General features: G+C 47.7%; 1 protein-coding gene across 6 annotated transcripts in view; it reads right to left on the reverse strand.

The window, feature by feature from the left end:
• Positions 1-1,864: 1,864 nt before the first annotated feature.
• CELF6 (CUGBP Elav-like family member 6) overlaps positions 1,865-15,073 on the reverse strand; it is a 261,681-nt gene continuing 248,472 nt past the window's right edge. For all 6 annotated transcript variants that reach the window (XM_065558559.1, XM_065558539.1, XM_065558538.1 and 3 more), the window contains one exon: positions 1,865-14,894. Coding sequence is in view for 1 of the 6 variants with exons in the window: in XM_065558541.1 (XP_065414613.1) it covers positions 14,872-14,894 (23 nt within the window). In the remaining 5 variants the exon portion in view is untranslated. The remainder of the gene's footprint in view (positions 14,895-15,073) is intronic.

Here is a 15,073-nt window from a genome sequence, read left to right on the forward strand (position 1 = left end):
GGGCTGGGTGTGTAACTAGCTGGAGTGCCAGGTGCCTCTACCTTGGAGCTTTGTTCCTAAGAAGGAAGGTAGGTCAGTAATTATGGGTCAAGAGCTTTTCACCAAGCTGCCCTGGGCATGGATGGGATGAGGAATTGTACCCACTGAAAAGCATTTGCTAGCAGGCCTGGTGCCTTGAAGTGTGATTCGGCCGGAAGGATGGACTGTCTCCCCTGCCCATTTCCCGGTTCCCTTCACAAGGCAGGATTCGGGTGTTGCTTTTCAGTCAGGGAGTTCCCAGCCTTCCCGCCCCAAGCCTGAGACATCAGAAGAAGCGCTCAGTTGGGAGGCCTCAGCCCAGCACTCCAGCAGCTGTGCTCTAGGGTTGGTAGGAACACCAGACAATGGATGTGGTAGCAGAAGGAGTCTATGCAGTAAAGGGAGTTGGCACTAAACCAGCTGGAAATTGGCAACACCAGCCTGGAAAGGCTGAGAGGAGGTGGGGAGAGGGAGGGAGGAAGGGTGTGTATGTGTGTCGGGGGGGGGAGGGGGGTGTCTCATAGTATTTCACAGGGGGATGCCATTTCTAGTCTTGGTGGGGTTTGGGAGGGCTCCTGAGCTGGGGTTGGTCTCTTGGGATGGATGCTGTCTGTGATCCCCTGAGCTACACCACCTCTTCTTCCCAGTCCCTCCAATCCACGCTGCAATGGGCTGGGACCAGGAGAAAAAGAGGGAGTGAATGCATTGTGCGAAGAGTGTCTTCCACTATAGGCAAGCTTAGCATGGCTCTGACTGGCTCATCGAACCTGGTGGAACCACTGCCTTGGCCCACATGGTCCTGCTAGCGGGGCTCCAGCCCTCTCCTGGACATAGATGTTGGGCCAGGGGACAAAGCACCAGGGTATTCCAAGTCTGCTGTTAAAGGGAGGAACTGCACAAAGGTACTGGCTGGCTGGGTCCCGTGGTCTCCGAGGAGGCTTCCCAGCTTGGAGGGAGGTGGGCTGGGACAGAAATAACTTTTGAGAGGGAGGTGATGGCCCCTTAATGGATTCTATTTCCGAGGGCTGCTGGCAGGAAGCAGGGAGGGTCCTTGCTGCAGCGAGGGGGGCATAGAGGGTGAGTAAATGGAAGATGGGGCTGGGAGATAGCAGCCTTTATGTCTGAGGTAGCTTAATATTGAGAATGCTCCTTTGGTTGCCCCAGTCCTTCAAGGTAGCAATAGACTATGGCAGCAGAAAGTTAGCCCTTAGAGATGGCAGTCACTGCTGGGTTTGTGTCTATGGACGTGCAGGGCTGGGCCACTAGGGAAGAAGAACGGTGAGAACAGGGCCACATCCCTACAACCATGTGTGAGCTCAGCCCTGCCAGGGCTGGGAGATGGCAAAGCAGACCAAGCCCTTCTCCCCGCTCATTCATGGCAACACACATCTTTAACCAAGCTCCGAGGGATTGTGCGCCAACAAACAGCCCCCCCTCCGCACCCCTGAGTCCAGACCCAAAAAGGCAGCCAAGGTGCAATATCTGCAGGAGGCTCTTTGTGATTCAGACTGGTAAGCCCCCACTCCAGGCCCAGCCAGGACATTTGAACCATCAATTCTCCGCGCCTCGGTAGCTGCCTCTGTAATTCTGGTTCCCTCCGAGTCATCGGCCTCTGGTCACCAAAATAACCGACTTGGCGAGGGGACTTGTTCTCCCCACTGGGCTCATGTGTAAGGATTTCAATGTATGGAGGAGGAGAAATTACCCTGCCCTCCCCCCCCCCACAACCCTACAGATAATTCAAGCCAAAAACAAAGAAAGAAGAATTCTGTTCCCCTTGGCCCAGCAGTGGTCTCAGATCAGGAATTCCAAACTGTCCTTCATTGCACAAACCCACTGAAATCACTTGCATTTTTAAACCATGATTTATAAAGCAAGTTAACAATATAATTAAAACAATGTCTTATGATTGACAGTCGCTGTGGCTAGTTGGTGGTCAGGGTAAGCAGAGGCAAAGAGAACAGCTAGCCTGTTGCAGCAGGAAGCTCTCCTCATGGCATAGCATAGCTCCCAGCACTGGCTCTAGGACATGGCTGTTTCTCAGGCAAAGGGGCCATTCGTTACGGGAGTTCTGGGAGGCTCGGTGCGATCCCTGGCTTGTACCTGCATGGAAAGAGGACCAGCTCTTTTTGGTCTGTGGTTGCACAGCACATGGCATGATGGGGTCCTGGCCCATGACTAGGGCTCCGAGGAGTGCTATCACAATGCTAATCATGAAGACCCTCAGCTGGTGTAAATCAGGGTAGGGCTGTTAAAGTCAATGGAGATGATTTGTACCAGTGGAGGATCTGGCCCAGTGCACTTTCCAACACTCCCCCCCAGACGTAGAAAAAGCCTTGGGGTTGCTTAGAGAAAGCCAGCCAGGACTTGCTGGCATCCCAAAAGCCAGCGCGTGTATATTGCTGTATACTGAGGCCTGCAATTTCCAAAGTGACCTGGGTGCCCTGTTGGAGACCCGAAGGGGGCCTGGTTTTCAGACAGTGCTGAGCACCACTCCTCTGAAAATCCCCTTTAAGCAGCCTCCCATTGGGCATCCAAAATGATCAGTCACTTGACGTAGGCCTGCAGGGTAATGTGTACCAATGGCTTGGGCCCCGCCCCCTCCATACACATTTCACACTCGTCCCTTTACTGGTACGTGACATTGCTGGAAGGAGCGGCTCAGGAGTCATTCAAACTGGTGCGCAGCCCCAACTGGCCAGCGGTCCCATTTAACCAGCATGGGCCATGCTGCTTGGCCCTGGACTGACAGGAAGGTACAGATGTCTGAAGGGTCCTTACCTCTGCTGGAGTCTGCCATGCCCTCCTTGTGAGGGGTGGGGGGCAACCTGGACTGCCCAGTGCTTCTCCTGGCATAGGGGAGTCAAAACCCCTGTCCTAAGGGGATGGGGCTGGCGCTGCTGATGCAGCTGGCTCTGGTTGGCCTTCAGCCCTGATCTCGCTGGCTGCATCTACAGCCTTTAAAATGGACCCTCCCCTTGATACATGGGCCACATCAGAGGTGGATAACAGCTCACTAGGCTTGCCCTGGCTAGGGGCTGCTGGTGGTTAGCTCTGGCTAGTGTCTGTCCTGCATGGCTCAAAAACCTGGTGAGTTACACTCATGTGAGGATGAACCTAGAGGAGCCAGGGGCCTGCAATGAGTCATTAGGGTCACGGCTCAGAACATGCTATGTGGAGCCCTCTCTTCACTAGCACTGGCCCTTGTGCACAGTTCAGCACCCAGCAACACGAGGCCTTTACAGGTTCATGCTGCCTTTCCTGAGAGGATCTCCAAGCATGCTACAGACATGACTGGACTTAGCCTCCCCGCCCAATGAGTTTGGTCCTGATTATTAGCCTCATGCTCTAGGTGGGGCGTCCGAGTCACTTGGAGATGGCATAATGTGCCCGAGGCCACCCAGTGAGTCGGTGGAAGAGCCAGCGCTTGTGCCCCTCGTCCCAGCCTTTCACCACAAGCCGAGGTGCACAACGTGCCACCTGGTGTGTGCTCCCCACCGCCCCAGACTGTGAGATCACTGTGCTGGGCTGGCTGCCAGTTTGTCCAATTCCCCTGTATATGCCTGACTAGGACGAGCAAACCCAGCGGTGAGGTGCTGGCACCTCCACACTGGGCACTGTCTCTTTGTCTCCGCCTGCGCACTGCAGAACCGGTGAGCTGTCAGTCTCGTCACACAGCTCATGGGGCTGAGGGTGATCGTGCAGCCAGAGAGCATGATGCGCCTTGCTGCTCACAGGGCGCATGCTCAGGCTGAAAATGAGGCTGGGAGCAGGCTTGCTGGGCTGGGCCCAGGTCCCTCATACGCTAGCACAATGGTTGTTATCCCTCGCTTCTTCCCCATGCCTGAAAATGTTACATCAGTTGGAGATATACATGAGGGAGGAGTGAAGCTTGGCTCTCAGTTCTGTGTGCCTTGGCTGTCCACGATAGTCCCCCTTGATTGCCGCTGAATTATAGTATTAGCTGACCTCACGACTCGTAACTGTCGTTCATTAGAACGCTTTCTGCTGAAGCCTTTCCCAGGTGACTGCTCTTGATCATCTGGGTTCCCTGAGCCACCGCACCATTCCCAACTGGCCGGGCCCAGCTGCAGCGCCTTTATTGACAGGAGCAACAGAGGGTCCTGCAATACTTCTGTTAGTCTTAAAGGTGCCACAGGACCCTCTGTTGCTTTTTACAGATTCAGACTAACACGGCTACCCCTCTGATACTTTATTGACAGGCTTTGCTTAGCAAGGAACTATATGTGGAGTTCTGGCCCCACCAGGAAATGAGCACTTGTCAGCTAGCATCCTGGCTCAGACACTCTCTTTTGGGGATGCAGGCCTGGGTTCACAAATACTTCTGTTCTGACTTTAACATATAATAATATTAGACAGCGAAATCCCTGCCCTCACTCTATGAGAAACCTATTCTGGGCCTGCCATGCAACAGCCACTGTGAGGCTCCCAGACAGATTTTCTCCCCTGAGCATGTTCCTTAGGGAGTCTGCCAAGGCTCACGGATAAAAGTTCAGGCATGCGTGACTGTACTGCCGAATGAAGGCAATATTAGAGCATTGTCTAGGATGGAGTAATAAAGACTCCTGCATGCACAGCAGAGCCGCAGCCCCACTGTCACACAACCCTTTCCAGAAGCCAGGAGAAAATCTCCCACTAGGAAAAATAACCTGGCCCCAGTCCTGTGTTGAAATGCTGCTGTTTTGTTAGTTGCAATCTAATTGTGTCACAATCTGCTTGGGGGCCTGTGATCTTACCCTGGGTGTAGGCTCTTAGCCTGGCTATTGCTGCACAGACAGGGGCTGGCTCCATCATTGTGGCTTAGACTCACGTTTTAAAGTGATGGGCTGGGCCTAGGACTGCCGATCTTTGGCAAAGAGCCCACGTGGATCCGATTGCTTGGGCCCATCCCTGGTTATTTGCAGTCAGGCTGCAAGAGGGAAAAAGGTCCCAACCACTTGCTGCTGCTGGGAAGGGAGAGAAGCAAATCTGCCCCTTTGGAATCCCTCCTAGTCTATCTCCATCCATAGCCTACCCATCCCTGCCTCAGTGCTTTAGGTGCTAGTTCCACTGATGCCTCTGAGCTCCACCGCTACAGGCTGGGGACCAACTGGCTAAGCAGCAGTTCTGTAGAAAAGGATCTGGGGATTACAGTGGATGAGAAGCTGGATATGAGTCAGCAGTGTGCCCTTGTTGCCAAGAAGGCTAACGGCATATTGGGTTGCATTAGTAGGAGCATTGCCAGCAGATCGAGGGAAGTGATTATTTCCCTCTATTCGCCATCGGTGAGGCCATATTTGGAGTATTGCGTCCAGTTTTGGTCCCCCACTACAGAAAGGATGTGGACAAATTGGAGAGTCCAGCGGAAGGCAATGAAAATGATGAAGGGGCTGGGGCACATGACTTACGAGGGGAGGCTGAGGGAACTGGGCTTGTTTAGTCTGCAGAAGAGAAGAGTGAGGGAGGATTTGATAGCAGCCTTCAACTACCTGAAGGGGGGGTTCCAAAGAGGATGGAGCTCGGCTGTTCTCAGTGGTGGCAGATGACAGAACAAGGAGCCATGGTGTCAAGTTGCAGTGGCGGAGGTCTAGGTTGGATATTAGGAAACACTATTTTACTAGGAGGGTGGTGAAGCACTAGAATAGGTTACTTCGGGAAGTGGTGGAATCTCCATTCTTAGAGGTTTTTAAGGCCCGGCTTGACAAAGCCCTGGCTGGGATGATTTAGTTGGTGTTGGTCCTGCTTTGAGCAGGGGTTGGACTAGATGATCTCCTGAGGTCTCTTCCAACCCTAATCTTCTATGATTCTATGATTCCACAAAGTTAGAGGAATGCACAGATATAGGCATCTTTATTGGGCCTCTTAAAATGTATTGATAATCACAGCTAATAATATGTATCATGTTTAACCCTTTATGAGCCTGATTCTCCCCACATTTACACCGGTTAAACATCAGTGTTACTCCATTGACTTCAGTGGAATTACTTTTGGTCTATGCCAATGGGGTGGAGGAGTAGGCGCCATAATGGTGTTACGCTGGTGCAGGCGTAGATCAGCAATGCTCCCTCCCTGTTCAACGTGTGGTACAGCAACGAGACTAGATGAACCAGGCCCATGAGCTAATTGAAATGGCATGGTTCAATCACTGTCTTTCTGCCCTTCCATTGTTAATGTCAGCCTTGTACTTGGAACCTAGTGCCTTTCATGGTGAAGGACTCCAAAGTGCTTTACAAATGTATAGTGCCTGATTCTGATCACACTCCTGGATAAATCACAATGAGACAGTAACAGTAAGGGAAGTCACTGGCGGTACACCAGAACCAGCACTATCTATTCAGAGATCATGTCATACCACATTGAAATGCGGCCATCTTTGCCCTGGTAACAATTCCAGTAAGCGCCATCCGAATCCTTCAACTGAAGTGCCAGGAGCCCCATGAACTGGTAGCCCTTGGAACAAGTAGATGAATAGGTCCCTTGTTCTGCTCCAAAACCTGATGGTCATTGTCCAGTTGGACCAGTAGGAACTAGATGAAATTCTGCACCTGGAATTTCCGTGTGGGTGGGATGGTACACGTCCACTCGGTCACTGTATGTGTTGTCGAGAAGGAAGCAACGGTTGGTATTTCTGCATTTTTGGCCAGTTAATTTGCCTGCTCAAATCATTATCACAATAGGCTTGAAATGGAGAGATGCACAGGGCTATATCCTCAGCTGGTGTAAATCAATGTAGCTCTGTTGGAGCCAACAAATTCAATTCAGTGAAGCTACACATATTGAAACCAGCTGAGGATCTGGCCCAAGGCCGCCCACAGGCATAAGGCAATGGACCAATCAACTAACTTTTTATGAGTTAACACACTCTAGTGAATATTTTATGCTGGGCAAGAAGGCGGTCAGCTCTTTAAGAAATAAGAAGCAATTGTTTTTTCAGTTACAACACAACATGCTCTGGGACCTGGCAGATGTATTAAAACAGGAGGTGGAAAATATCATCCCTTGTATCTGGCAACAGCTATCACCCAACAGTGTTGGTGGGCAGCGGCTGGTGAGCAAAATCTGTTTGTTGGAAAAGAAAATCTCATCCAAATAACTGGGACAAATATGTTCCATGGACACTTTGTCCTATGGAGCCTGGCCAGGTCATGGTCTTGTCTAGCTTCTTCTGCTGCTAGTGAATCTACTAGATCTTTGAAACTCAGAGGTGGTGGGAGAGCGAATACTATGCCAAGAAAGGCAGATCAAGGTTGAGGTTAGATCATTGCCAGATTCTCTACTCTGGGAGTCCACTATCCCCCACTGGTGTTACCGGCCTCAGTTGTTTCCTTTTCTCTTTTATGCCACTATGGGAAATGGAACAAGAGGCATATCACATGAGCAGGCTTTTGCCTGTTCCATCTAAGCCTTTCAGGAATGCTGTTTTAGTCTGGAGCCAAAGGGGGTTATGTACCCAACTTCCATTACAAGTCAATGGGAATTAGGCACCTACCTCTTTTAGGCTCCTTGGGAAATCCCAGCCTTCGTTCCTCCACTGGTGAAATTATGAACAAGAAAGGGTGAATTGGCATCTCAAGCCAGGACTGTCCACCATGCCAGGGCATTCAGGTCTACAAAGTGTGTGGACTTTGTGATACAGAGAAGAGTCTTGGGACCAACCATTGACCACTGAATTTGTGAGAATCAGGAAATACTAAAATAATCTTAGATTAATACTAATCTCTTCCTTGTATAATGCATCCTTCATTCCCTGCTCTCAAAGTATACTTAACAACATGAACCCATGACTTCTCCCAAGTCCTCATTGAGGCAATGATGTACAGTACAATTTCAGTGACCTAAATTCCCACTGTCCAAACCTCCCTGTTCTATTGGTCCCTGTCTATTGCTTGCCAATTACCCCTTCATATTTCTATTCTATTCAGGTTCTTATGCTGTGCCAATCATTGTGGTATCTTAATGCCTATTTGGTGTTGTCCAAGCCAGTAAGATAACAAGGAAAGTCCTATGAAAGTCTTGTTTTCCCTCGCTCTAGACTGAGGGACCAGTTATTAAGGCAGGGAGTAGCAGACTACTGTAGCTTTACTTCTCTTAGCCATAATACTAAGTATGGTTTAACAGGATGTGTAGAACATCCACTCCTTTGCTTTACACTGTAGTTTGATCCCAACAGTGGGACATATCAGCAAAGCTGATCTCACTTCCCTTCACCATCACTTCTTCAGTGACCTGCAGTTCGGTTTTTGGCCCCAATGTTTTGGGGCAGCGAATTCAAACCAAAATGGCAGTCAATGGGAACTGGAAGAGAATCCTGTCTTGAAATATTTACAATCTTTTCCAAAGATTGGAATGTAGTGGATCATTTGACAAAGGAAGCCCTTTGCATGACACTAAACTAGGAGGCGTGGTAGATACACTAGAGGGTAGGGATCGGATACAGAGGGACCTAGACAAATTAGAGGATTGGGCAGAAAAAAACCTGATGAGGTTCAACAAGGACAAGTGCAGAGTCCTGCACTTAGGACGGAAGAATCCCATGCACTGCTACAGACTAGGGACCGAATGGCTAGGTAGCAGTTCTGCTGAAAAGGACCTAGGGGTCACAGTGGACGAGAAGCTGGATATGAGTCAACAGTGTGCTCTTGTTGCCAAGAAGGCTAACGGCATTTTGGGCTGTATAAGTAGGGGCATTGCCAGCAGATCGAGGAACGTGATCGTTCCCCTTTATTCGACATTGGTGAGGCCTCATCTGGAATACTGTGTCCAGTTTTGGGCCCCACACTACAAGAAGGATGTGGAAAAATTGGAAAGAGTCCAGCGGAGGGCAACAAAAATGATTAGGGGTCTGGAGCATATGACTTATGAGGAGAGGCTGAGAGAACTGGGATTGTTTAGTCTCCAGAAGAGAAGAATGAGGGGGGATTTGATAGCAGCCTTCAACTACCTGAAGGGGGGTTCCAAAGAGGATGGAGCTCGGCTGTTCTCAGTGGTGGCAGATGACAGAACAAGGAGCAATGGTCTCAAGTTGTGGTGGGGGAAGTCCAGGTTGGATATCAGGAAAAACTGTTTCACTAGGAGGGTGGTGAAACACTGGAATGCGTTACCTAGGGAGGTGGTGGAGTCTCCTTCCTTGGAGGTTTTTAAGGCCCGGCTTGACAAAGCCCTGGCTGGGATGATTTAGCTGGGAATTGGTCCTGCTTTGAGCAGGGGGTTGGACTAGATGACCTCTTGAGGTCCCTTCCAACTCTGATATTCTATGATTCTATGATTCTATGCCACAAAAATTCGGCAGTTTAAGTTAATGGTTGGGTCAGAAGACTCTGGGCCTAATTCTCTGTTGTCCTTCATCATTTGTTGCCATTTGCACTGCTACCAAGTGGATATAAGATGCACCAGTTCTGATCTGGTAGCATCCTACACTCACTTTGAACAGGTGTAAATGACAACACAGGTTGCAAAGTGAAGGCTAATCAGAACCTCTTTCTAGTGAGTGCATTTCTTGCATGAGTTGAGGTTCTCAACTGCCCTTCACCATTAAGAGGAAACACAATTAAGAATAAATAAGACCTCCTGCCAACTGTACCTTGGTTCTTGGTGTAAGACGTTCTTTTTGTTAGGTGATTATAGATCATAAATTACCTTCTAAAACTTAGGCCTGTAACTTCCCTGGGCAATGCAGTTTCTTTATGTAGGTTGTACCTGGAGCTAAGCCATCAAAATCTCAGCCTTTCAGAAAGAGGCATGAATGAGCTAAAGATTGACGGGGCACTCAAATACCACCCTTTGATACTAGGCAGCGGGGAGCAGGTCACTGAATTTCTCAGGTCACTCATCTGGAAACAAGGACTGAGCCACTCATTAACTTTCCTGGAGGCGGCTGGAACAGGGCTATCATGCCTAACAGGCCCCATGTTCACTGCAGTGGTCTGCTGTTTGAAGTAGAGCCTGGAACACATTGTTCACTTGTATTATGAGTATCACTTGCTGATTGAAGCCCCTCTGTTGTATGGTTGTTTTTTTTTTTTTGCTTTGTTTCATTTTTTTTTAAAAAAAAGTCACTTTCACATGATCACTAAAGTCGATTGTCTTTTTTTTTTGTTTTCAAATGGAGAGTTATCCTACGTTAAATGCTAACGTTCTACAAAAGCATTCTGTTCTAAACCACTAGGAAATGTAACAATGAATCACAGAAAAAGGAGTCCAGTGGCCAAGCGACCAAACCAAGGCGTGTGAGCTGTGAAGGGCAACTAAACACATCTAGTCTGTTTGGCTGGACATTTCCTAAATTCCATCTCGGACCTCCTCTCCTCCCCTTGTGGCTTTGGGCAACCCATTCATGGCCAACCAGTACCCACAAAAGTCATGTTGTAAAATGACAGGTCACTAGATACTGAAGGACAAATGTGGGTGAAGTTACACCAGTGCAGCTGAGAGCAGGATCTGGCCCTTGGTTAATATTGCTCAGGAGACACAGAGCCCACCTCCCTTATGGGGTATCTGCAGGCACCAGAGAGGCTAAAGAAGGTGCGAGTGCTGTGGAGTATGTTGGTGTATGTTCATCAATGCTGTGCATCAAATATGACTCCCAGAGTCTGGGACTGTAAGACAGGAGATGACCCGAGAGATGCAAAAAACCAAGGAGGGTTTGGAGACAACCCCTAGTCTTAGAAATACAGAATTTCTGACCGCATTTACCCTCAGTAGCATGGCATTTGGCACTAAACAACAGCTAGGTTTTGTGAGTGGCCTGGTTCTGCATACCTGCATTAGAAGCTCTTTGGTTAGAGTGCTTCCACAAACATTTGGTCAACCAGCTCCATTCTCATCTGAATGCTCAACAGTATGGGCTTCTTTCTACCCCCAGTAGCACTGTGAGAGCCGTACCTGGTTCCAGGTGGCAGCTACTTCTTTTCTTTGTACATTGAGTGGGGCAAACAGCAGGCTGAGGCTGGGGGCAGCCTACGGTAGGAGCCTGTTGAAGTCAGTGGCAAAGCTGCAATGGGATGGATGGATGGATCCTGCTCCAATAGAATAGGTTTAGTTTAGTACTGTTGGAGTAGAAGGGTCTTTCGTCCAAGTTCATGATTCTGGTTTTCTTGAAAGGCTTTGAGTGATGTACTCTAGGGCCAGTAATGCAGTATCTGACCACTATATAAAAATAATATTTTTCACTTCTACAGTGCATTGCATGCAAAGATCTCAAAGCCCTTTGCAAACATCAATTAAACGTGCCTCACAATGTGTCTTGTGAGTTAGGGAACTATTATTATTCCCATTTTAAAACTGAGGCAGAGTGAGGACAGTGACTTTAAACAGAGCTTTTAACCCATCCAATGAATCTGCAGCAATGTCAGGAATAAAGGCCATGAGTTCCGACTCCCAGTCCTCTGCTCTAACCATGCAGTGCGTGCACAGCACCATTCCTTACACCCCTCTTCCTTCCTGCCTAGCTGCAAACAATCTTATTTTGAAATAGAGTCTAATTTAGTTCTAAACAGGTCAAAGACAGCAGGATCTCCCATACACAGCATGATAATTAACACCTACTTAAACCATAAATCTAGCCCAGGAGAGCAGCAGTGAATTCAAGTAAATGCACTGGTAGTATAAAGTGAGCAGGTCTGTGAACATTTGGCTGGTGCATAATGGATCCTGTGGCATTTCAGTTGGTTACATGGATCTGGATCAAAGAGTTCCTTATAAGCCCAAGCCCTACAGGTAATGACAATGGATGGAATACTGCATGTCGAGGAACACTCTTCTAGGTAACGCTCCTGGGTAATGCTCGCAGGGAACAGAAGGTGGTCCATGCATTGGCACGCTTATAGCTACTGTGAGTGTGAAAGCATTGTGGAGTCAGGGATGGAGACAGCTGAGGAAGGTGCTCATTTTGAGGCTTCAGAAATGCCCTCCTCTCCCATGAGTTGACTCTGGAGCACAATTCAGGGCATGGTTTTAGATCCTGAATCACTCCCCTCTATATTTGTAAGCTTAACGCTGATTCTTTCCAACTGCTCGCAAGGTGGCAGGTTCAGGCACTGGGGAAAGCACAGCCTGGTGCCCAGTGGGAAACATGAGTTGTGACAGAAACTAAGAGAAGAGAAGTGGCAGATGTGTGAAGAAATTAAAAACAAAGAGCAACAGGCCTGCTCCTTTAAGATCCCACAGGATATATAGTCTGGCCCCTTTAAGATCCCATCTGTCCTAGCTGGGGGTTTCTCCTCTGCAGGGTGAATTCCATTGAATAACAATGAGTTCCTGTCAAAAAGGACACTCCCTCCCTGCAGGACAGGGGGAGTTTTAAAGGGCCATGACTGCATATCCTCTCAGACTTGAAGGCAAGGCCTTTCTAATGGTAGCGAGGAGGGTAGCAAAGCTTCAGCCACCCTGGAGAACATCAAAGAAAAGAAGTAAAGGGGCGGGTGAGACAAGAGTGATTGAGAGCCCACTGGTATATATGTATTTATGGATGGCAGGGGATAACTGCTTCTACCATTCTGCAAAATTATTGTGCTCGATGCAGGAATCACTGAGTTATGCACTCCCTTCTGGCCTTTCAATCCACAGGTGAAATCCTGATCCCATTGAAGTCAATGGCGAAACACCTACTGATTCCAGTGCAGTCAAATTTTCATGCTATGACTATAAATCTCCATGACACGTAAAATCTGACCTCTCCCAGAGGCTGCTGGTCTCTCAGAAGTTTGCCCTCTCTCTTGTTTTATTTTTTATATATGGCCAAGTTGCTGGTTTTTTTGTTCTGGGCCTGGAAGTGGGGAAACATGAAGGTTGCTTTCATGAGGGAGAGCTGGACTTGATAATGTCTTGAGGTCCCTTCCAGCCCTACGTTTCTATGATTATATGATACCTCAGGGATGAATTCAGCCCTTGTTTAAACTCAATGGGCCAAACTTTGCTCTGATGGATGCCCCATACAATCGAATTGACTCCACTGGGATTATAAATCAGTGCAGAGTCTGGTCCACTATAGTTAATAACAGCCTCCCGCACTTACCTTTGGACGCATGCAGCGATCAGTGAGATCCGCTGGAGGGGAAGATTTATACCATGATGCAAATATCTGACCTTGAGCAAATCGGCCCTACTGATAGGAAATCTCAGAGGTGGTGAAGGGTGTGCGGGAAAGAAAATCTTTTGTTTTCACCTTTGAAACATGTAAGCACCTGGAGGGGACGTGTGCTCCACATACATATTTGGCACAGTCTGGTATGGTCTTATGCTGAAGCATCAGGTATCGTATGTTAACATATCTGCAACCCACGAACCAAATTCTGATCGGCTATGCCCAGGTAATGCAGTGACCTCAGCAAGGGATGCACTGGTGTAACTCAGAGTTGGATTTGGATGTACAATGTTATGGCCCCAATTCACCTCTCACACACAGTGTAAAGGAGAGGCCGAGGAGATCATATTTATCTCAGGAGCTAGCGAAGGTTGCAACATGTTTCTCATAATTGTCTCAGCAGTAGAGCTGGTCAACATTTCTCAACCAAAATCGTTTTTTGTCACAAAGGGAGTTTAATCAAAATTGAAATGTGTGGTGAAAACAGGCCAATTTGGATGGAATTTTCAATTTCTCAAGAACTCAAAACAAAATGAAAATTTCCCTTTGAAACAAACATCTTTGCTTTGTTTAAAATTTTTCCTTCGGTAAAACCCAAATCTTCCATTAACAATTTCAAATAGAATGATTTCTTCCATGTTCTTGGTGGAGGCAAAATTGGATCTTTCGACCAGCTCTACTTACCAGCCAAGATCTTAATTTCTATGTTTTTGTCTGGGGTGGGACAGGGGTGCGAGAAGAAGTTGCCATGACAGAAGTGCCACGATTTCACTTTCCACAGCCTTGGAAAAACTTCCCAGCTATCCGGACCCTTGGGCTCCTACAGCCTATGCAGTCGCTGGGCCACTGGAACACACGACACGGTAAACAAAGCTCTTTCTAGTTTCCCTCTATTTGTGTTTCTTTTTGAAACGCTCGCAGCTGTTACGTGATACTTCTACCTTTTTTCTTTGTTTTTTTGTTAAATTAATTTATTTATATATATATTTAAAAAAGCAGTAGTCCTTTGGTCCCTAAACTCTAAGGAATGATATGACTTTGAAAGAAGTAAATCCTATGTCCCTGTGCCAGTGACAAGCAAGGAGAGGAGCGCATCCCCCCCACCCTGCTCCATGGTGTGTGTGTGTCTGTCTATATATATATATATATATATATATATATATATAAACGTATTTATATATCTCTTCTATAAGTCCAACATGCGCTTAGCCTTTGATTTCTTTTTTTCCAGCCAGATATGGAAAAAATCAATTTCTCTTTCCCTTTTAAAACAAAACGTTATCCAGGTGAAACATACACGCCTGGTCCAATCCCACTGGCTTTGGTTTATATCCATTTGGATCCTCTTTCCTAGTTCCTCCTTTGAAACTTGTAGCAGCAAATGAGTGCTTTAAAAAGGTAGGGTTCATCCTCATGAATGAGCTGTCCTAGCTCTTAATCCTAGATTGGTTTGTTTTTCCTTCCAAGAATCCCACCTCTCTCCTTGCGAGGAATTCAAAGTCTTCTCCAGCAGCCACCGTTTCATAGTCTGATTCAGCAAATATCTGCACCTGTTTGTCTTTTCTCCAACATCACTGTGTATTTTTCTTTCTTGTTAAGAAACAAACAAAACTGATTCAAAACTTAAAAAATAAAAAGAAGATACAACCACAATGGCTCTCTTTTTCGCCAGCATTTCTTCTCCTCCTTCGCTTCCACCTCCTCCATGATATGTTGCAAAGAAAGAGAGTTACAAGTTTGGATACTGCACTTGGGAAAAGGGAGAATACTCTTCATACGCTGCAGGGCATCCAACCTGCAAGACAACAAAGGGCACATTACAAGGCTCTGGGATTTGCAAGGCCCATTGGAACGTACAACGCATGAGAGCCCCCTGAGAACGGCTTTAATGTTGGGTGAGTTTTAGTGCTTGGGAAACAGAGAAAGGGTCATAGTCACTGAAAAGTCACATGTCGTGGAGGGGAGGGCCTATGC

This window comes from Chrysemys picta, chromosome 10 (assembly GCF_011386835.1).
Source record: "Chrysemys picta bellii isolate R12L10 chromosome 10, ASM1138683v2, whole genome shotgun sequence".
In the NCBI taxonomy this organism is placed as follows: Eukaryota; Metazoa; Chordata; order Testudines; family Emydidae; genus Chrysemys; species Chrysemys picta.